General features: G+C 38.2%; 4 protein-coding genes across 4 annotated transcripts; 3 read left to right on the top strand and 1 right to left on the bottom strand.

Moving 5' to 3' along the window:
- Positions 1 to 631: 631 nt before the first annotated feature.
- Positions 632 to 2475, bottom strand: LOC103952235 (protein EI24 homolog). Its single transcript, XM_018648672.2, has 7 exons — positions 2464 to 2475; positions 2102 to 2356; positions 1707 to 1759; positions 1313 to 1426; positions 1112 to 1175; positions 842 to 927; positions 632 to 761 (listed from the first exon to the last, which is right to left on the bottom strand). Exons 1-7 carry the CDS (start codon positions 2473 to 2475, stop codon positions 647 to 649), a joined length of 699 nt encoding a protein of 232 aa, XP_018504188.1. The 3' UTR covers positions 632 to 646.
- A 556-nt stretch (positions 2476 to 3031) lies between these two features.
- On the top strand, positions 3032 to 4669 carry LOC103952236 (protein ALP1-like). Its single transcript, XM_048567887.1, has 3 exons — positions 3032 to 3729; positions 3817 to 4042; positions 4134 to 4669. The coding sequence occupies exons 1-3, from the start codon at positions 3220 to 3222 to the stop codon at positions 4589 to 4591; spliced, it is 1194 nt and encodes a 397-aa protein (XP_048423844.1). The 5' UTR covers positions 3032 to 3219; the 3' UTR covers positions 4592 to 4669.
- Positions 4670 to 5001: 332 nt separating this feature from the next.
- On the top strand, positions 5002 to 6110 carry LOC103952237. The gene is made up of 2 exons (XM_018648673.2): positions 5002 to 5088; positions 5186 to 6110. The coding sequence occupies exons 1-2, from the start codon at positions 5002 to 5004 to the stop codon at positions 5720 to 5722; spliced, it is 624 nt and encodes a 207-aa protein (XP_018504189.2). The 3' UTR covers positions 5723 to 6110.
- Positions 6111 to 20915: 14805 nt separating this feature from the next.
- On the top strand, positions 20916 to 21392 carry LOC103952238 (mitochondrial import receptor subunit TOM7-1). The gene has a single exon (XM_048567741.1). The coding sequence runs from the start codon at positions 20916 to 20918 to the stop codon at positions 21135 to 21137; it is 222 nt and encodes a 73-aa protein (XP_048423698.1). The 3' UTR covers positions 21138 to 21392.
- Positions 21393 to 22855: the final 1463 nt, after the last annotated feature.

Here is a 22855-nt window from a genome sequence, read left to right as displayed (position 1 = left end):
TAGGGTTTTGATTTTTAGGTCAAATTGAGATTGATTAGAGCATCTGAACTTCACTAAAATTCACTGTCAATCTGCAACCTTGGTAGAAGTAGCCTGCTTAGCATGTTGGGTATGTTGATTATGATGTTGTTAGGATTCGGAAGTACATTGGCTTTTGTGGGTTTTATTTGGCTTAAGAAATGGTTATCGGCTTGGTAAATGGTTATCTGCAACCTTGGTAAATGGTTGTCGGCTTAAGAAATCATATGTGGGTTTTATTTGGATTAAATCCTATTTTAGGAGTTTGCTGCTGCAAAAGCAGATGTAAGTGAGATGAAACATGAAACTGGGTTTGGCAGTTGAGAATTGAGCTGAGAAAATGGGGTAGTGTTTCACTTTATCATCCTTTTGTGTTCAATCTGATGTTGTTAGGATTCGGAAGTACATTGGCTTTTGTGTTTTGGTAGTTATAATGCCTTGATTTGTTCGCTTTAATTTTGGATTTCCATATGAATGTTCATCTGTTGAATGCAAATTATGTTACTTTTGGTAAATGGTTATCGGCTTAAGAAATCAAAGTGGCTTAAGGATCAACTTTGTTGTTATAAAATTGCCTTTGCTAGGTAACTCATGTATACAACTTACAAGTACTCCTATATTAATTTGTTTAGTGAATATGATAAATTGTTGTATATTTACCAAAACCAGCAAAAAATGCCCAATTAGATTCAAAGAAATCCAGCCTTTTTTCAAGACGAACTTCAGAAAAATTCCATTTGTACCTAAAAGAGTTCAAAAGGAGCATTAGCACACACTTATCTAGGAAATTAGATTAAGCCAAAAAGGTATATGCACCACGTACTCGAAACAGTAATAGGCATACATCCAGGACAGAAGCAGAAAATTTACTGCCTTCCCCACATATGGTATATATCCAGTCACATATACCTGCAGAAGCCATCGATTCTGTCATCCAAAAAGTGGCACATAAGCCATGGAGCATATTGCAATTTGAATATAAACTCCTCTCTCTCTATCGTTCTCTAAGTCTAATAAGTATGAAAACTAAATCCTGTTCCTCCCTTTATGAATCCATACACCCAAATAAATAAAGAATAAAAGATATCTATACCTCTAGGAAGAAACAGGTCAAAAGAAGTACTGAATACACCTGCTCTCCTATACCAATCATGACCCTGCAGATTAAACAGATGCATACACAACTCATGAGATACATAAATATCTATTCAACAAGAAATGTCTGAAATAATAAATATATAAAACAATAACAATAATAAAAACCTTAAGCTCTATTTAAGAATAAGTTAATTACCCTTCTACGCCAGCAGGTCTTTCCAAACCAACATCATTTTGTCTGACAGGATCCAATGTGGTTGGCGTGGATCTCCCCATTGCAGAAAATCCATACTTAGCAATGTCATTGTACCTTTAGTTAAAATAAAATTGTAGATTTGGATAATCACATAGTAGAAATTGGAAAAAGAAAGACATCGGGAAGTGGAAATGTCAAGACATGCAGAACTTTAAACAAAATATCATATATTAAAAACTATTGTCACTCCAATCAGAACTTTAAACATTCTGCATTGCAAGAAATAGATGTATACCTTACCTGTGCTCAGTTCATACCTATGGTAATTAAAACAGAATCAAGTAAATAACGTAGGGGTAAAACAATTAAGCAAAAGGGGATAATTTGGTAGTACCAGAGGTTGCTCAGGATAATGCTGAATATGTACAGTGGGTAGAACCAAGTTACCTGCAAAGCAAAAATAAATAAATGAAAATTATGTATTCCGTGAATTGAGAAAGGAATTGAATCCCTTCAGTAATTCAGGCATCTATAGTGATAAAGAAATATTTTGTAAGATAACAAACAAACCAAGATTACATACCAGTACAATAATCAGAAACAAGAGAATTAAACATCCAATATTACATGACACATACACTTTCTTTAGCCATATCACGAAGATTACAAAACTTAATGAGGCAAAACATTACACAAAAAATGCATATTCATCCATTTTGCCACTAAGAAATATTCAATAGAATGCCATCCATGCACAAAGTGAGGATCTTAAATTGGCTGCATACTTACATAAAAGAGTTGTACGAGTCCATGCCGCAAGACGGAATAAAATTTCAATGTACCAACAAATGAGCAGAGCTCTTGAGAACTATATTCTGGGCATCTATCAGGTAATATCCAGTGTAGAGTTGGGATGATGACTGAGTTAAGGATAATTATACTGCAAAGAGACAGAATAAGGAATTTGAATGTCAATACTAACGCATGCAGATTTAGAATGCACTTTGTCCAGCAAAACACTGAAAGCACTTTTATATGTAGCTTCTACGTTATGTGATGTCTATGTAGAGGTAATACTGGGAAATGGAAACTAAGATAACCAGATATAAGCATCTATAAGCATCTAAAAGCTATTATCGATTTTATATTACATATTCATCCATGATTCGTACAATATCAGTACTTGCACACATTCTTTCTTTCACATCGGAGTAAGTTAAGCTTTTGAGAACAGCATGTCATTGAAAACTCATGTTCAGGTAACGTTGCAAGGTGATGTCCAAACCAGGTTGAACTAAAATTTGTGGTCAGGAGCTGTATCTTTGTCCATTTGTTTTCACCTATGAGGAAATGTATCTGATATTTTGAACATTTCTGAATCTATCAGTGGCTATGATTTATGCATTGTTGGAAGAGATGTTTCTCTTAGTCTAGTTGTGCAACTTCCTTTACTGATATTTGGAAAATGTCTTGAGTTTGAATCTTCATCCCTAGTTTAAAACTGCTCGAATCTTCTGCTTCATATTATCTGACAGCTCTCATTCAGATTTGTTTGACATGTTTTGTTTGAACCTCTCATTCAGATTTTTCGTACATATTTTTTAAAACCCTCTTCTCTACACCCCGAGTTGTATTTTAAACTAAAACACTGCACGATTGATTAGTTCAAGTGCAACTTGTCATTTCCCTACCTATTTTTCCATGATTTCTGTTTTCTAGGTATAAGTATACCTAGAAATTTTGTACTTGTTTCAGTTTGCTTTTGATATTTGCGGTAATGTTGTTTTATCAGCTGATATAGCATAGCTGGATTATATTATTTGGTTTGTTCTTTGTGCCAGATGGAAAGCATGCAGTAGCATAATGTCCTTAATATTTTTTTCCTTTTTTTTTTTGTTTGGATAGATATGGATCGAAGGAAGTTTTTATTGATCTTATTGTTAGAGATGTCTCATTTAGAGACGATTTGCATTTGTACGATTCTTGTGTTGCTGATGCTAAGGGCAAAACAGAGACATGTTGAACGACGCACCTTGACTAACCGTTCACTTGTTAGACGAGAGATTAGTTTGTGTTATCTGAATGGTATAATAGGGAATACTGATGTTGAATGTGTCAACGAATTGAGAATGGATAGAAGGACTTTTGGCATATTATGTGACTTACTTCGTCAAGATGGGAGGGTAAAAACGGATGGTTTGGTCTCTGTAGAGGAGCAGGTGTGTATGACTTTACAAATACTAGCACATCATACTAAGATTCGTAGTGTTGGTGGTAGATTTTATAGGTCGGGAAAGACTATAAGTAGGTATTTCAATAGTGTATTGCAAGGAATTTTGCGATTACAAGGTATCCTACTAAAAGTCCCTCAACCTGTGCCTATTGATTCTACAGATCCTAGGTGGCGATGTTTTAAGGTATGTTGATAATTATTTTCATTTTCCCTAAGCTTTAACTCTTCATTCCCTTTGTATAAATTAACAAAAGCTTTTTTTTTTTTTTAGAATTGCTTGGGAGCATTAGATGGAACACACATTGATGTGCATGTACCTGAAATTGACAAACCAAGATACCGAACTAGAAAGGGTCGAGTCGCAACTAATGTATTAGGTGTGTGTTCAGGAGATATGCAGTTCATATATGTGTTTCCGGGGTGGGAGGGTTCCGCATCAGACTCTAGAGTGCTACATGATGCAATTACTAGGCCTAATGGTTTTAAGGTACCAACGGGTAAGATTATTAGTTAGTCTCAACTTTGTAAGTTAGGTCTAGTTTTGTTTGTGAACTACAAAATACTAATATAAGGTTTTTTTTTTATTAGGTTATTATTACCTTGTAGATGGTGGTTATACAAATGGTGAAGGATTCCTTGCACCCTATAGAGGAATACCTTATCATTTATCTGAATGGGAAGGACGAACACCTTCTAATAAGGAAGAATATTTTAACATGAAGCATTCTAAGGCAAGGAATGTAATTGAACGTTGTTTTGGCTTGCTAAAAGGAAGGTGGGGGATACTAAGGAGTCCATCTTTCTATCCGATAAGGACACAAGGTCGAATAATTACCGCTTGTTGCCTACTACACAATCTTATTAGGCAAGAGATGTCTGTAGATCCAATGGAGAATGTGCCAATAATAGAAGATGGACAAAATACAAAAGAAGGTGAATATGTTGGTAGTGTTGAAACATCTGACCAGTGGACTGCAAAGAGGAATGCCATGGCTCAGGAAATGTATAATGAGTGGAGAGCAATTAGGAACCAGCAACCGAACTAGCTATATGTGTTAATGATAAGATTTTATTTTAGTTTTCCTTTTTATCATGCATATGTTGGATATTATTAAAATGATTGGATATTATGCAAATTGATTCTTTGTATTGTATTTTAGTACATTCAAATATTTTTTGTTTAGGTATGGATAACCACAATAATTTGAAGGCTTCTCAAGAGCCAAAGGGAAGAAGGTGTAAATGGGAAGCATTTGAGGAAGAAGTATTACTATCCGTTCTTGAGGATTTTGTTGCTCGGAAGCAACGATGTGACACAGGTGCTTTCAAACAAGGTACTTTGATTGAAATAGCGAAAGCTGTCAATGTTTTATGTCCTAATTCAAATATAAAGGCAACTCCACATATTGAGTCAAAGTTGAAGAAATGGAAAAAAACATATAGTTCGGTCCTTGACATGATAAACACAAGTGAATTTGCATGGAATGATGTCAAAAAGTGCGTTGAAGTTGACAGTGATGACGCATGGCTTTCTTATGTGCAGGTTCATATCCTATTTTATTTATACATTAGTTATATTCTTGCTGCTATATTTGTTATGCATGCTAAATTTTAGTTTTGCTATGTTCATATAATCTTAGAAAAATAAAGAAGCTGATGGATGGAGAAGCAAACCTTTTCCACTGTACGATAGATTTGCATATATATTTGGAAAAGATCGGGCTACGGGTAATGTAGCCGAAACCCCTGCTGAAATGATGGAGGAACAAAGTCATGATCAGGTTGGTGCAAGTGATATTGGAGGTGAAAATGTTGTATCTTCAATGAACCAACAAAGCCAACAAAGCACCCCATCTGAAAATAGCCAAAGAAAGAGGAAAAGAGCTATGGGAAATTCAAGTGATGGAACCGAGGCAATTATTAGTGGACTGAAAGAATTTTATGTTGAAAGTAGGAAGAGGATGCAAATGGTAACTGAAGCTTTAGTTCAAGGTACTGCAAATCATACTGACATAGCTAACGAACTTGAAGCAATGGGTCTTTCTCCTATGGATCAAATTGATGCATTGACTCTTATTTTGGAAAAACCACAAAATGTGGGAGTGTTCAGGGCAATCAATTCGGGACTCAAGAAAGTGTTCGTCCAAAGGCTTTTAAGCGACAAAGCAAGCGGATGAGTATATTATGTGGTGCCCTTAGACATGGATGTATTTTATTAATCGTACAATCTTAGGTTATGGCTTCTAACTTAGCTTTGCACTATGACGTATTTTGGCTAATGTTAACTAGGATTTTGTAAAGTATGGAGATCTACTTTGGAATGCTATACTATAGTTAACTGGCATTTTGTAAAATATCCTGGATGAAAATTTAGTGAATGATGTATTTGTCGGACTAAGAAATCCTTGGATCAAGTTATGTTGATATAAGTATTTGATGGCTAATGACGTTTAATGTGTGATAAGAAGACAAATTAAATCAACTTTTAAGGGCAAGTTGTGGATTGATTACAATAACAATTCAAGAGATTAAACTCAGGGCAATGTGCCCAAATATTTGTAGTAATTTGTAAGATTGTTACTCCCATTTCAATTTCAATGCTGCTACACCTATGCCAACCCCAATTCCAATTCCAAACCCTCCAATTTTTAGGGCGTTGGGCACATGTATTGGAGCTATTAAAATAGAACAATAATGTAATCCTAGTCTAAGCAAACACAAATATGGTGAATAATCATGTTTTCATTATCCTGCTTCTTAGTCCGACACTGCACCAAACGCTTCACTAAGTTAGTCCAGCTTAGTCTAGTCTAAGCCAGTCCAACTTAGTCCCTGCAGCTAGTCCAGTCCGAGACAGTCCGGTGCAACAAACGCACCCTAAAGGAGCTATGGAACAAATAATTGTCAATTACTTTACCAATTTATTTGATTCCAGGGGGCTTGGGTGGTGGATGATGTTTTTCATTGGGAGAAACCCAAAGTCACAACAGCTATGAACCAGGATCTCCTATTGCCGTTTACGAACGAAGAAATTAAAGATGTTATCTTCCAAATGCATCCCACAAAAGCCCCAAGGCCAGATGGAATGTCTCCAGGTTTTTATCATAAGCAATGAGATGTTGTTGGACAAGATGTGTGTAATGGGGTGCGGCATGTGTTGAATTCAGGAGAATTGCTTTGGAAAATTAATTTTACGCATGTCACACTCATTCCAAAGAACAAAGATCCAACCAAGATGACGCAACTTCGACCTATAAGTTTATGCAATGTGATTTATAAAATTTGTTCTAAAGTCTTGACAAACAGGCTCAAACAAATTTTGTCGCAAGTTATTTCTCATTCCCAAAGTGCATTCGTCCTGGGTAGGTTGACTTCGGATAATTGCTCATTATATTTATAAGAAGAAGAGTGGTTGAAATGGGGTTGTGGCGCTCAAATTGGATATCAGTAAAGCTTACGATCAACTTGAGTGAGGGGTTTCTTGAACAAATGATGAGAAAATTGGGCTTTGCGCGGATTCAGCTAGTTATGGTATGTGTGACCATGATTTCTTACTCATTTAAGCTTAACGGCAAACCTGTGGGGTATGTTTTTCCTAAACAGGGTATCCGCCAAGGTGATCTATTGTTCCTTTTTTTGTTCGTTATTTGTGCGGAGTGCCTCTTGGCTTTGTTTGATGTGTGGGAACAACAAAAAAGGATTTGTGGTGTGACAATTTGTGTTGGTGCTTCTACTATTCATCACCCTTTGTTTGCGATGATAGTTTTGCATTTGCTCGGAGCTCTTTGAATGAGTGTATACAAGTGAAAAGCTTGTTGGAAACTTATAAGAAAGCTTCCGGACAAGCATTGAACTTTTCTAAAAGTTGTGTCGCATTTAGTGGGAACGTGAATAAATTTGATGGGCAACTACTAGTTAATTGTTTGGGTGTGGCAAGGGTTGAGCACCATGATCATTATTTGGGGCTTCCGGTATTTGTGGGGAAATCGAAAAAAGCAACCTTTGCTTATCTAAAAGACAAATTATGGAAAAAGCTCGATGGTTGAAGAGGAAACCTGCTGAGTAGTGCTAGGAATGAGATTTTGATTAAAACGGTGGCTCAAGCAGTACCGTTATATACAATGCAAACTTTTTTACTTCCTAAAACACTATGTCAGGAGTTGAACAGTATGGTTGCCCAATTTTGGTGGGGTTTGAGGCTGGCAAGAGGAAAATCCATTGGGTCAATTGGAGAAATTTGTGTAAATCCAAGAGTGAAGGGAGCTAGGATTTAAAGACCTTTATGCTTTTAACCTTGCGTTACTAGCTAAACAAGGTTGGAGATTTATTCATCATCCATCCACTCTTGCGCCCGATTGTTTAAGACAAAGTACTTCCCGGATACTGATTTCCTTGATGCCCCGATGAAGAAGAATGCGTCATACATTTGGAGGAGTATTGTGGAATCCCTAATGATTATTTGGAAAGGCACTAGGTGTCGAGTGAGGGATGGCCTTAAAATTAGAATTTGGGGTCATAGTTGGCTGCCTCGAGCTTCCTTTTTTAAGGTCTTAGTCCTATCCCGATGGGTTGGAGTCATGAGTTGACGATACGTAGTTTACTTATCGATGCAGAGAAGACGGAATGGAATGCATCTTTGATCCGTGGTATTTTCAGTGAGGATAAAGCAACCCTAATTTTTAAGTATTCCTTTAAGCTTATTTCACGCACGGGATGTTTTGATTTGGATAGCAGAAAAGAATGGAATCTTCACAACCAAGAGCGTCTACCATGCGACACGTTCGTGCAGCGATGTTTTGGGGATACACCTAGTGGTTCGGCTTTGAGTGCCAAGGTCAAGTTTCTGTGGAAAGCGTTGTGGAGAGCCCATGTCCTTGGAAAAGTCAAGATAGGTGTGTGGTGGGGTTGTTGGAATGCCATTCCAACTCTGCAAAATTTGTTGAAGCGCAAGGTTATGTCGGAGGCAATTTGTATGTTCTGTGGTAATGACTAGGAAACGGTGGAGCATGCCTTACTACATTGTACGAGGACGAGTGCAATTTTGTTATCTAGTGCATTGGGCTTGCGGACTGGTAGGGATTTGTGTGAGGGGTTCGCGGATTGGATCGCTAGGGTGGCCTCTTCGTTGTTGATAGGGATTTTACAACACACGCAAACGAGCTAAAAACTCCTATAATACTTGCAAGAATGATAAAGTTATTGTAGTATAAACGGATCTCGCAAGGTTGTTCTCCACATGAATTATTAAATAATTCGAAACAAACCAAATTCCAACTAATTATTGTCAAATAGACATTTGAGATAATTGCTTTTTATGACCTAATTTAATAAAACGAATTTAATTAATAAAAATAAAACGATCTACAATATTCAAGCTGAAAGAAAAGGAAAAGTTTTGGAGAAATTAAATTAAGAAAGCATTAGGCTTCCACCATCACCTAGCAATCCTATGAACTTTTACCAATTACTTAATATTTACACATGCCACTTTGAAGGTTAGGTTTTCCTAATTTATATTCTACTTGGAACCTCCAACATAGAACGTATATCTAACATGCAATCCATCCGGACGTTCGGATCAAATCTGAACATGAGAGACTCATTATGCTTTATGAAAACCCTTTGAAAAATCATGCAACCCTTAAGACATGGTGTTCATCTTAAGTGAAATTACAATTATTAATCACAAGAAGCCAGCAACAATTTCAGGGAACCTTCCGACCAAAATTGCATCAAATTACTTTTCTAAAGATCCTAATGATTATCAAGCATTAAGACAATTAGATAGTTTTAATCACAGTGTTTAATAAGTCAAAGCAGGCATGCAATCAATCATAAGCAATTAAATAAAAATTACATATTTATGCTAAGGCTCAAGGCTTCACCCTAACAAAAGGAATTAGTTACTAATATTCATAATTAAAATCATAGAAAATATTATTAAGAATAAAAGGAATGAAAACACTTAAAGTAGAAAATCTCTAAGAACCCTGGCAATTCTCTCTGTCTTCAAAGTTTCATAAAAGAAAGCGTAACCCAAAACTAGGGCCGACTAAACCCTTAAATATCTCCCTAAAAACCAGCCGCACAATCCCTGAGAACCAAGTCTCTTATTTCCACTAGGAAGCTAACTAATAATAAAATATATTAAAACATAAAGTCCTAATTAAGTTAGGATAAACTGCACAGAAACTGTCTAGCCACGTTTTATCCTCAAATCTCATCCAAATTCGGCCCAAGATAGCTTGTTTTAAAGATCAAGACATTCTGAACACATCTCCAAAAGGACACAAAACCATCCAAGATCATCTTAGGCTCCAAAAACGCAATTCAAGTCCAAAACGTCACTATTCCAGCACCGCGCACTACTCATTTATTTTATTGCCAGAAAATCATCGCTTGGTAGAAAAATCTGATATTTTGATACGATCAAGCCAAGTGACTCACAAACGTCTTCTAACTGGAATTACTTCAAAATTCATCCATTTGACCATGCTTTGCTCCAGAGGAAGTCGAAAATCCTATTTTGAAAATACAATTCAAAGTATCAAAATTCTTCCAAAATAATAACCAAAATATACTAAGAATAGGGTTAAATATATAATATAAAATATACTCATCAGTTGTCAAAAGATAGCTTTGAGTTGTTGTTGTTCACGGTGTGGAGCATTTGGACTGACCGAAACTCTTTCTTATGGCGGGGTGTAGTCTCGAGTCCAAGAGATATCCATTCCAGAGTGCAGTCGTGGCAGACAGAATATTAAAAGTGGCATGGAAGTGAACATGGCTACAAGTTGAAAGAGCCTCAGAGGTGGTGTAAACCAGATCAAGGGTGGCTGAAAATTAATTTTGACGGGGCATGGGATGAGCATCGTCAAATGGGTGGCTGCGGAGTGGTGGTAAGGGACACAAGAGGGGAGTTCGTGGCTGCTAAAGCGCAGTGATTTGAGGATGTATGCTCACCGTTGCTGGCCGAGAGCTTGGTTGCTCATGCAGCAGCAGAGTTTGCGCAGAAGTGGGGGGGATGCCCAGCTGCAACTAGAAGGAGATGCCTTAATGGTGGTGGCAAGTATTCAAAAGGATGCTAGCGCCAATTTCACTTAATTTGACCATATCATTGATGACTCCCGACGCTTATTGTGCAATGTTTCCCAGGGCAAGATTAACTTTTGCAAACGGGAGGCTAATAAAGTGGCCCACCGTCTTGCAAGGTTTAGCCTCATCTCTGTTCTTGACGTGGCTTAGTTTGAAGACCCTCTAGATATTATTTTAGATGTTTTTGTAGAAGATAAAATTTAATTTATGTTTATGTTGGTGCGAGACGCTCTTTTTCCATTAGACTAGTTTGATCCCGACAAGTTTTTTATCGAAGCACATGTTATGCACCCTTCTTCAGTTTTATATGTTTTCAACTACTATATATCAATGAATATCGTACTTCCTCTTAAAAAAAAAATTGGTACATTATATAATTAATTTTATTTTGTTACATTAGGTCATCCCGTAATTTGGGCATTTCAGGTTTAATTCAAGCAGTAATGGTGAAGTTAAAATGACTAAATTGTTGTGGACTCAAATTTGATCATTTCTGATTTATTTCTTTTCATTTATTGCTTACGAGTTGAAGTTGTATTGTTTTGCTCAAATTTGAACGTACCAAAAACAAGTTGAAGTTGTATTGTTTTGCTCAAAATGTGTATGTAGCAATTTACAATCAACTTCCATTACAACAACCAAATTTGTTTATTATTGTTATTTTCATCCATTTTCTTATGCTTATTTATTTTTATTTTTATTTTTGTCAAATTCTTATGGTTAAATTTCACAACATCCAAGTTTTTATTAAGAATTACTAGTCATATGCATATACGTTGTACGTGTGTAATTTAAATTTGTCTACTATTTGTTATAAAAATATTTATATCACTTCTTTAAAAAAAAAACTTGAAAAAAAAAAATTTGGGTGTGAAACTTTGAAGAAGGGATTAAGGGGGTGGTTTTAAAGTGGGAGACGTGGGTTTAAAGAAAAAAACCTCCTCCATTTTTTTTATTTTATTATTTTTTAAATAGGATATGTTATCTTTATATGGTTGTGAGGTTCGTGTAAAAAACAGAAAATTTGAGTGGTATGTAATAGCTGTTATAAACTTTTTATTTAAGTGTGATTGTGTAAAATCTTAGATTATATTTGATTCTAGTTATTCTTCTCTATTAGGACTTATATTCCTTGGAGGATAAGGATTTCTTCCATCCCTTATTACTATAAATTAAGGCACTTCATAGGGAAAATAACACATCCTCTACATAACCCTACAAACACATCTCTCTCTATTCTCTCTGTGTCGCCGGCCCTCTCTCCCTTGTCAGTTAAATATAGGCCACAACACGTTATCAGCATGCTCCTACTGCTGCGCTTAGGATTCAACGTGGAAGTTTTCTACATCAAACCAGTTCATTAATATCATCACACAATCAGGTTTTTTCAAAACAACGGTTTGTATATCGATATTTTTGCAGCCTTGGTAGCATGAACATTCACCATAACGCATGACTCAACTTTACGTTTTTCGAATTTTAGATTCTACATAAATTGTGCATGCATTATATCCATAATTGTTGAATTAAGTGAATTTGATATTTATCATGAATTGCATCAAATATATGTCCATTGTGACAGCCCGTCCCAGACTTTTCGTACTGTAAGGGTGAAATGACAGTTTTGCCCCTAGTTTGGTTGTTTCGTTGTGTGGTTGTTTTTGGGTTTTTTTTGGCTGATTTTGGACCACACACACACCACACTCATTTCTTCTCTCTCTCTCTGCCCTGTCATGAGCCCCTCTCTCTCTCCCATTCCTATTTTCTTGTTTTGGACGTTGGGATTGTGAGTTGCAGGTTTGGCCGAAGTTGGTGGTGTTTTCCCGGTGAGATTCCGTTGGTTTTGGTGCTTGAAAGTGGTATGGATTTGTTCCACTTGTTGTGAGCTTCATATTGGTACCAATTTTATGAAATTTGGTTGAAAAACGAGTGAGATACAAAGCTTTGAAATTTTCCTGGTTTTCCGGCGCCAGAGTTTGGCCGGAGAAGATGACGGAATATTCCGTCAGTTTGGACGGAATATTCCTAACGACGTTAACGGAATCCGTCAGAGTTAACGGAATATTCCTGACGGCGTTAACTGACGCCGTCAGTGTGCCAGGCACTTGCCTGCGTGTGGGCGGCGCATGGGGGCACATGCAGCGTCGAAAAATTATTTTAAAAATATGGGGATGTTCGTGAGGTTGAGTAGATCACATTGGTGTATTCATACACCCTATTTGAGCATTGTGTGAGAAGTTATTTCGTATTGTTGGTTATGTGCTTTAAAATTTACGTATTTATAGTTGTTTCGCATATAGGTGAGACCTATCCCGAGGACGAGCGCGGTCACTCGAGGCAAGGGGGTTACGACCCTTCTACATACCAATGAGTGGGCTTTTGGTTTTCCGTATATACCTATATACTTATGTTTTTCCCAGAAAGTGAAATGAAACGTTTATACGTTTATATGCCATGCATTATGTTTGCCCATTTAATTATGCATTATTAGTTGCACATATATATGTGTGTTGGTGCTGCGGATGCACAGGGAAGTGCCAGGTAAGTTATGGTTTATGTTTATGTTCAGTAGTGATTTGAGATGCATAGAGAGCTCATAACCTGCAACCCCGGTGTTAGTGCTCCCGCCCAGAGTTGAGCACAGTCCTTCACGTGATGTTCACCTCCTGCACCACACGCTCATCTTGGATCCAAGTTAGGTGCACAGTCTTGTCGTACAGACCACTTTAGGTGGTTCCGACTCGTAGGTGACTCGCGATTATTCGCCTAGTCTTCACGTGATCGTAGCATTTGAGCGTACTTATATTACACCCAGTCTTGTCGTACATACCACTTTAGGTGGTTTCGACTCGTGTGCAGGTATGGTTAGTGAGTTGGAGATTTGAGCTCTAGATTCAGCCGTACAGGTCACGTTAGGTGACTCCGGCTGACAGATTACATGGCATTGGTTGGCATTACCTGAGTACTTGTATTTTATTTCGAGACATTTGGCATGGCATATTTCTGAGCATGAGATATATATATATATATATATATATATATATATATATTCTATTTTTCTGGGAAGTATACAGGTTTTACGGCGAGGGATTAGAACTTTGTTTTTGAAATGGTTTTTGAAAAGCTTTATTTTTGTCCACTCACGCTTTCTGTTTTGTGTCCCTCCAGGTTCTAGTTTGGCTAGCACTTTTGGTGGCTCCCCAGAGGATTTTCCTGGCTTATCTGACAAATTATCACCAGTGTAAGACCACCTTTGGGTGTGTTTATTTAGTGTTGTTTCTCCCGGACTGCACTAGGTCTTCCGTGCTCTGAACTTTTGTTTTCACACTTACGCTTGCACATGTATGTTATTACTTTGTGTATAGCTGAGTTTTTATTTATTCGTGCTTTTATTATTATTTATTAGCTTCCGCACTATGCACATGGTTACGTCACTTCCACGTGACGACCAGCATGCCCTGATCTCGGTCGGGGTGTGTCATCCATGCATTAAAATTATTTGATTAAATATGAATTGAATTAATTTGGAAATTGAAAAAAAATAATAATAAAATATAAATTAGGGTTTCATTAAAACCCCACCACCGAGTGAGCCGCAGCTGTCGGGCTGCCAAGCCCAGCATGCTAGGCCAGCAGCCTAGGCCGCTAGAGCTGAGCCAACCCACGGAGCTAGCAGCTCCATGCCCTAGAACCCATAACCCAACGCCATCATCAGCGTCACCACTGATTTTTTACAAAGGCATGGCTTGCAACCATGCCCAGCCTCCACAGTTGCAATTCCCGATGACCTGAAGTCATCGGTATCATAATCGTGGCCGAGATTCTTCGTAATCTCATCGGAGTCGAAAACCCTAACTCGAACACGAGGGTTTCTTGGATTGTTGACGTTGAGATTTCATTATTTATCACCTGGAAAAAAAAAAAAAAAAAAAAAAAAAAAAAAAAAAAGGTTCTACGGTGAGCCGTGGCCTCAAGATCACTGCCAGAAGCGAAAGGTCCGGCTTTCTTCCTTGACGAGTGCGCCCAGCATACGGCTGGGGTGTTTTTGGTCCAAGACTAAGCCCACTTAGGCCTAAAACCCAGCATTGGTTTTTTAGGGCTTGTATGCTACAACCCACAGCAGCTCCTCCCTTCGGCCACTCGCGACACCATCCTACATGGTTTCGATGGCCCCGTGCATGACGCCGCAGCCAATCCCAGCTCTCTACTGGAGAATCAATGCACTGCAACGCGTCCCACTTGATCCACGCCCATTTAGGCCTCTGGTATATTGGGGCTGAAGCCCTCCTTAGCTTGATCAACCCATTCCAGCCCAATTTCTAGGCTTGGACCTCACAGCACAAATTTGATAAGCCCACCCATGGGCTTTCGTCCATATTTTGGACCCCGAGGTTTAATTGTTTTTCTTTTTTTAAGACAATTTGGGTTTTATAATTTTTCACCTGCATTTTAATTTTGGCCCGAAGTCCAAATAATTAATTCAATTATAATTTTAGACCTACAAATCTATTTGCATATTTTCTTGTTGCATATTTCTGTATATATATTTGTGTTTGCCAACAGAAACATATGAACCTAAAGTTCATAATTATTTCGAAGCCTGAAGTTTCTAGAAATATGTCTTGTTTGAAAACCTGAAGTTTTTTTTAAAAACATCACCCATGAAAACCCGAAGTTTTTTTTTTCATAACAATTTAAACCAATACATGTCCATTAAAACCTTAATGTTCTACTCCTATGTGAATGGATTGATTTTTTTCTCCATTACACTAACCACATCTTGTCCATTTATTTTGTGATAGGAACATGTCGAATTTGAACAAACTCAACTTCACTGCTTCAGAGGTTTCTAGAAGAAACTACCTCAAGAGGCTCTAAGATGTGAAGCTCCACCTCACCGTAAAGAATTTGCGTCCTGCCATTAAAGATGAGACGGACAACCCCGGTTGGCAAAGCTGAGAAAGCCACTACTATGATCTTCATCCGAAGACATACTCATGATGCACTACAAACCGAGTACTTTGCTGAAGAAGTACCACGAGCACTTTGGGTCACTTTGGCTGATCACTTTGGGTCACTTTGGCTGATCACTTTGATCACCAAAATGACAACTTCTTGCCTGAAACAAGACATGACTGGCAGCATCTGTGCTTCTAAGACTTTAAATCTATGAATGAATATAATTATGAAGTTTGTCGAATCCGATCACTTCTCAAGTTCTGTAATAAGAACTTGACTGAAGAGGATCTCTTGGAGAAGACCTATTCGACCTTCTTTGCCACTAATATTGCCATGCAACAACAATATAGGGCTCAGAAGTTCACCAAGTTTTCGGATTTGATCTCTGTTTTACTTATCCCTAAAAAGCAAAATCAGTTGTTGATGAAAAATCATCAAGCTCAACCTACTAGGGCGACTACTGTGCCTGAAGCACATTATAGCACAAACCAATGCCCAAAATGCCAACATAGGCATGGTAGGGGTGCCTAGAAGCCACCCCATGTCAAGGTCAACAAAGCCAAGGCCCACTTAAGGGAGGAAACCGAGCCCAGAAGGGCCCTAACTTGACTCCCAAGGCCCTAAACTTCATGAATAAGGGTAAAGCACTAGAAACCATGGATCCAGACATGTGTTATTGTTGTTGTTCAAATGACCATTGGATTATTTGTTAGTGATTTGTTTTTGGATATTAAGTTTTTAATTAATTACTACCCTTGAATACTTAAATTATTTTAAATGGATATTTATTTTTAACACTTTTATGCATGTGACCGATTCAAATTAATTTTTATTTCTAGGTATGACTAGTGGGAAAGTTAGTTGTCTGGCAAATAGTGTAACCACGCATACTATTTTACGTGAACGCATCTATTTCACTAACTTCATATCTAAGAATGCACCTCTGACAACCTTCTAAGGCCCATCCAACTTGATCGAAAGATACGGTAAACCACGTATAATGTTATCTAATGGAATAATTTTGACCTTTGATAAGGCACTTTATTCTCCATGTTCCGGACATTGCTGAGTTTCTAGGACATTAGGGATAATAATTACCACGCTAAAACCTATGTAGACAATAGAGTTGAATTTTTGTGCATAACTTCCTACAAATATGGCCAGAAACGTATTCTAGAGAAGATGGAGCGTATTCCGAGTGGTCTGTATACTACAACCATATGCCCTATAGAAAGCCACTATGTGGCCGGCCCTGGGACCGTGCACGAAATTACATTTTGGCATGATAGTTTGGGACACCCTGGACAAACAGCGATGCGCCGTATCCTCAAATCATCACATGGGCATCCACTAACCCGAAGTTTAGGTTCGATTCAAGGAATCGCATGTCAAACCTACTCTATGGGAAAGCTTATTATTAAGCCTTTTTATGACAAAATTCATTAGAATCCTCCTGGTCTTCTACAAAAAATTCAGAGGGACATTTGTGGACCGATTCACCCTCCCTACGGACCATTTAGATTTTTTATGGTTTGACGCTTCCATACGTTGGTCACACGTATGCTTGTTGTCCACAAGGAACACTGCATTTTCTAAATTGTTGGCTTAGGTTATCAAGCTTAGGGCTCACCACCCTGATTATCCGATCAAATCTATTCGATTAGATAATGCTGGAGAATTCACATCTAAAACTTTTGATGACTATTGCATGTCAGTTAGGGTTGAAGTTGAACATCCAGTACCCCATGTTCAGACCCAGAACGGCCTGGCAAAGGCATTCATTAAGCGCTTACATATGATTGCTCGATCGTTGGTCATACATACCAAGCTCCCGATCGCTGCTTGGGGCCACGCAATATTGCACGCAGCCATGTTGGTCTACCTAAAACCTGTTGTGACCCAACCATATAGCGTTATTCAGTTAGTTACCAAATACGAACCCGACATATCGCATGTGTGCATTTTTGGTTGTGCAGTCTACATGCCGATTTCGCCATCTTTATGTACAAAAACGAGGCCTCAGCGAAGGGTATGAATCTATGTCGGATATGATTCTCCTTCAATTATTCGTTACTTAGAACCTTTGACAAGCAATTTTTTTCCGCTTGTTTTGCGGATTGTCACTTCTATGAGACAGTCTTCCCGTCATTAAGGGGAGATAAGAACATAAATGTTCATGAAGAACGACACGAATTATCGTAGACGACTCCCATTTTGCCTCATTTAGATCCCCACACCGCTTAATCCGAAACTAAAGTGTAGCGCATATTAAATCTTCATAGTGTAGCTCAGAGCATGCCAAATGCTTTCACTTATCTAGCGTGGGTGACAAGATCATATATTCCAGCTGCAAATGTGCCTACAAAGATGGATGTACCAAATGTATGACAGAATTCCTTCCTGGAGGCCTAGGATGCCACTTTGGCCGATCCACGTACATTAGCAGCTAGCCAATCATCTGCCCTGGTACATAAGAGGAAACCCACGACACAGGCCCCTGAAGAGCCTACCATGAATTTGACTGTCACTTACTCATTCTATCTAACTCATGAGGAAATTCTAGATTACAGAAGCGTCCTTGAAGAGATGAATCCACCTCTCGAGAATTGTGAGATTTCAATCCATTATGCTAGCTTAGATGATGTTTGGTGTAGAAATGAGATGAATGTTGATGATGCATTAGCATATGCAGTAGCTACTAAGATCATGTTAAGCGATGACACTGAACCTTGTTCTGTTGATAAATATCGACGTAGAACTAATTGGTTAAACTAGAAATAAGCAATCCAAGTCAAACTTGATTCACTTGAGAAACGTAAGGTGTTTGGACTTGTAGCTCCTACTCCTCCACATGTGAAGCCTGTTGGTTACAAGTGGGTTTTCTTTCTGAAGTGTAATGAGAAGAACGAAATTGTGCATTACAAAGCTCGTCTTGTTGCGTAAGGCTTCTCACAACACCCCAGGATTAACTATCACGAAACTTTTTAACCGTTATGGATGTGATTACTTTTCGCTACCTTATCAGTTTGGTAGTTTTCGAAAAATTGAGTATGCAACTGATGGACGTAATAAATGCATATCTTTAAGGGGATCTTGATACAGAAATTTATATGAAAGTTCTCAAATGACTTACATTGACTAGATCAAATATTTCCAAACCCCGAAACACGCTCTCAATTCAGCTGAGACGTTCGCTCTACAATTTAAAGCAATCAGGAAGAATGTGGTATAACTGTTTGAGTGAATACTTGACTAGCCAAGGATATGTGAACGACGAACTATGCCCTTATATGTTCATTAAGAAGTCACATTCCGGTTTTGCAATAATTACAGTTTATGTCGATGACACGAACCTCATCAGAACTCCTGAAGAATTTGAGATGAAAGATCTAGGAAAGACTCGATACTGTCTAGGCCTTGAGATAGAGTACCATTCGAATGAATCTTAGTACATCAATCGAACTACACCCAGAAGGTGTTGCGCCACTTTAATGAGGATAAAGCAAATCCTTCAAGTACTCCTGTTATCGTTTGATCGCTAGATGCAAAACGAGATCCCTTTCATTCGAATGAGGATGATGAAGAGATTTTGGAGCCTAAAGTTCCTTATCTAAGTGTGATAGGCGCTTTATTGTACTTAGCTCAGTGCACTAGACTTGACATCTCCTTCGTTGTTAATCTTTTAGGAAGATACAGTAATGCACCAACATGCAGACACTGGACTGGTGTTAAAGACATCTTCCGTTACCTCAAGGGTATCACGGTTTTGGGCTTGTTCTATCCCTATGGATCCTCGAGTGATGCCGCACCCCTTTATCTTGAGTCGATTCTTGCTTTGTTGGTTATGCCGAAGCAGGATACTTATTTGATCTGCACAAAGCACGATCTCAAACGGGTTATGTATTTACCGTTAGAGGAATCACAATCTCTTAGAGGTCAACTAAATAGACCTTAGTTGCCACTTCATCTAACCATGCTGAAATTCTCACCCTACATGAAGCAATTTGGGAATGCTTCTGGCTGAGAGCAGTTATGGGCCATATTCGAAGCTCATGTGACTTTTACCCTGTCATTGACGTCTCAACGACGATCTATGAAGACAACGTAACATGCATCAAATGGTTCAAGAAAGGTTACATCAAAAGAGACAACACCAAGCACATTGCGCTAAAGTTCTTCTTCTCACATCAACAACAAGAACATCAGAAGATTGAAATCACACAAATTTGTTCACAAGACAATATGGCCGACCTCTTCACCAAATCACTACCGAATGCGACGTTTCAGAAGCTTGTTCAAGGAATAAGTATGCGTAAACTTTCTAAGTTGTAACACTACTAGTTCTCTTTGGAATTATGTCAAACTTAGGGAGAGTTTCCTAAAATATACTTACTTGATCTTAATGTACTCTTTTTTCCCTACGATTAGGAGCATTTTTCCCACTGGGTTTTTGCTACCTAACAAGGTTTTGATGAAGCACCTACCTTGGATTGATTATATCCCTAATGAGGTTTCGTAGACATTTCATTTGACTTTGCATTTCTCACACATTTTTACTTAGCCTAGAGGTTTTGTACCTACTCAGGTTTTACCATAGTCATTGGGTTTTTTGTGAGACTTGCTTCCATATGCAAGTTCCTACCTTATTTAAGAGTAGCATGTTCCCAAAATCAGTGCTGACGAGTTGACTTCCTTAACTCTACATGATGCCGAATTTACTTGAGTATTTACACACTCAAGGGGAAGTGTTATAAATTTCTTATTTAAATGTGATTGTGTAAATCCTAAATTTGATTTTATTCTAGTTATTCTTTCCTATTAGGACTTGTATTCCTTAGAGGATAAGGATTTATTCCCTCCCTTATTACTATAAATAAAGGCATTGCGTAAGTGGAAGAACATATCCTCTACACAACCCTACAAACATATCTCTCTCTATTTTCTCTGCGCCACCAGCCCTCTCTCCCTTGTCAGTTAAATATATGTCACAACAATAACCAAATTGTCATGTCTTTTAATTTTGTGTTAGCTTTGATAAGAGGGTTAGAAAAATAATTTCATCAAATTTTGGTTCACAAAAAAAGTTTTATAATACGTAGTCGCTTAGATGATTTATTTTTTTTTCTTTTGTGAGAGTGAGAGAGAGGGAGAGAGAGAGAGAGAGGAAAAAAAAACGACGGCTGTGATGCACGCTACACAAAAAGTGGTGTCTGGACACTTGTTAGGGCCCCAACCCCCAAGCAAGCCGATCAATATAATTAGGGTTTGGAGAGCGAGAGGCGCGCAGACTCACACGAGCTCCAGAAGAAAAATTCAATGGCGTCGAAGATATCTCTGAAAACCAAGGGCAAGACTCCGGCGAAGGGCTCCAAGGGCTCGGAAGAGCGCTCGGTGGCTCAGTCCGTGAAGGAGTGGAGCACGTGGGCCATGAAGAAGGCCAAGGTCGTCACCCACTACGGCTTCATCCCGCTGGTCATCATCATCGGCATGAACTCGGATCCCAAGCCGCAACTTTCCCAGCTGCTCAGCCCGGTCTGATCTGATCCGGGTCGGATCATTCAAATTCCGTGATGGGTTTTCGATATTGTCTTTAATGGGTTAATGGGTCAGTGCTTATTCGTCGAATCTACATGTTCTGGTTATGGGTAGGAGGTATTAGGGTTGAGTTATTTGATTTGAGGAATTTTATGTATGCTTGCTTAAACTGACGAATGGGCACTTTTCACTGAGGATTTTGCCTTTTGTTGTTGGATTTATGGAATATATACAGTTGGGGTTTCTGCTTCCTAATAATCCAATTTGATTGCAATTTTAAGTGTATGATTCATATTGGGTTTCTTAGTTTTGTGTAATGTTATTTCTTTCTTTTGCGAATTGGATTGCTCTCTCCTGCTTTTTCGTGTACAATTTGATTGTCTGCCTTTTCTGTTTGGTATTTCTTTGATTAATTTGTGTTGAGGTTCATAAAGTAAACAATTTGAGACCTCGCATTGGCGTGTGATTCTGTGATGCTATTTTTCGAGAAATTGTTGTACTATCATTGAGTATTTCTCCTTTGCTATGCAGATAGCATTTTGCTTATTTAGGGATGCATAGCAATGGTCGCTAGTTTGTATCCCCAGCATCAGGTTGAAAACAGTAGACTGCTCTATGGTTTTGAGGCATTGAAAAATTGATCATAGTAGTTGAAGTGTTTGATTTGTTACAAATTTGTGGACCAAGACAAAGCCCCTTATTCAGGCTAAAACCAAAGGGGTCAAACTGAAGGGACTTCGGTTAGATTCCTTCTCTTATTTCAGAAAAGAAAAAATGGTTTTGAGCTTCTCTTTTTTATTTTGAAGGGCTGATATAGGGTTAAACCCTAGAATCTCCTATTCGAGATATCCAAACATTGGATTCCTGTTCCACAAGTTCCTACAGGTATCGTTTGGTATGCAGACGGAACAGAACGGGACGGAACGGGACGGAACGGAGCGGGAGCAAAGATGCCCTCGGATGGAAACAAGGAGGAAGAAGGAGACGGGGAGGTTATAATTTTGTGTTCCACGGATGTGGAACGAGTCGTTCTAGGGGGTGAGGTGGAACGAAAATTCATCCAAAACTCGTCCTGTGGAATAGCTCGTTCCACCCATTTTAGACGCACCAAACGTGGGACGGAACACCTTATCCCATTCTGTTCTGTCCTGTCCCACGTACCAAACAGTACCACAAGTCGCAAATAACTCCTAGCTAGAGCATCCTATTTCATATGCATAACCATCCAATAGAAGGATTTAGGCCACCAAGGATTGGATGATGGACAATAAAATAAGGCCTATGGTTCAGTAGTCTTTAGCCGAAGCATCGTGATTTGGGAAAGAAGTTCGAAGTTTATTGACTTGAATTATTAGATTACTTGGGAGCTCGACATAAAATCACCGGAATTGAATTCTCCACAATTCGACTTAGCTTAGTTAGTCATGACAAACTGTTTTGTGTCACTCATGTGGAATAGCTCAAGTTGATAATCAATACTCGCTTATAGGGAGAATAAGAATTTCTCATAAGCCGCTAATCAATTGGAATAGTTCAAATTGGTCATTGCATTGTTAATTAGAACATATATCGTACACCCATTTGAGAAATAAATTGAATAAATTAACAAAAATGATTAAAATATGTTGAACATACATTTAATTGATGAAATAGAAAGATAAGTTAATAGTTAATTATTCCAGCAAAGGCCAATAGATTTAAGTTGTATAAAAACTCAAATT

Source organism: the organism of the source record quoted next, unplaced genomic scaffold (assembly GCF_019419815.1).
Source record: "Pyrus x bretschneideri cultivar Hongxiangsu unplaced genomic scaffold, Pyrus_bretschneideri_v1 Contig46, whole genome shotgun sequence".
Lineage (NCBI taxonomy): Eukaryota > Viridiplantae > Streptophyta > Magnoliopsida > Rosales > Rosaceae > Pyrus > Pyrus x bretschneideri.
This window is presented reverse-complemented; position numbering and strand designations above follow the sequence as displayed.

Coding starts and splice junctions, on each gene's coding strand:
- LOC103952236 (XM_048567887.1), top strand. CDS start 3,220: ATGGATCGAAGGAAGTTTTTATTGATCTTATTGTTAGAGATGTCTCAT. Junction 3,730..3,816: donor CTAGGTGGCGATGTTTTAAG/GTATGTTGATAA, acceptor TTTTTTTTTTAG/AATTGCTTGGGAGCATTAGA. Junction 4,043..4,133: donor TGGTTTTAAGGTACCAACGG/GTAAGATTATTA, acceptor TTTTTTTATTAG/GTTATTATTACCTTGTAGAT.
- LOC103952238 (XM_048567741.1), top strand. CDS start 20,916: ATGGCGTCGAAGATATCTCTGAAAACCAAGGGCAAGACTCCGGCGAAG.
- LOC103952235 (XM_018648672.2), bottom strand. Junction 1,427..1,706: donor ATTATCCTGAGCAACCTCTG/GTACTACCAAAT, acceptor TTTTAACTAAAG/GTACAATGACATTGCTAAGT. Junction 1,176..1,312: donor AGACCTGCTGGCGTAGAAGG/GTAATTAACTTA, acceptor TTTAATCTGCAG/GGTCATGATTGGTATAGGAG.
- LOC103952237 (XM_018648673.2), top strand. CDS start 5,002: ATGATAAACACAAGTGAATTTGCATGGAATGATGTCAAAAAGTGCGTT. Junction 5,089..5,185: donor CATGGCTTTCTTATGTGCAG/GTTCATATCCTA, acceptor ATATAATCTTAG/AAAAATAAAGAAGCTGATGG.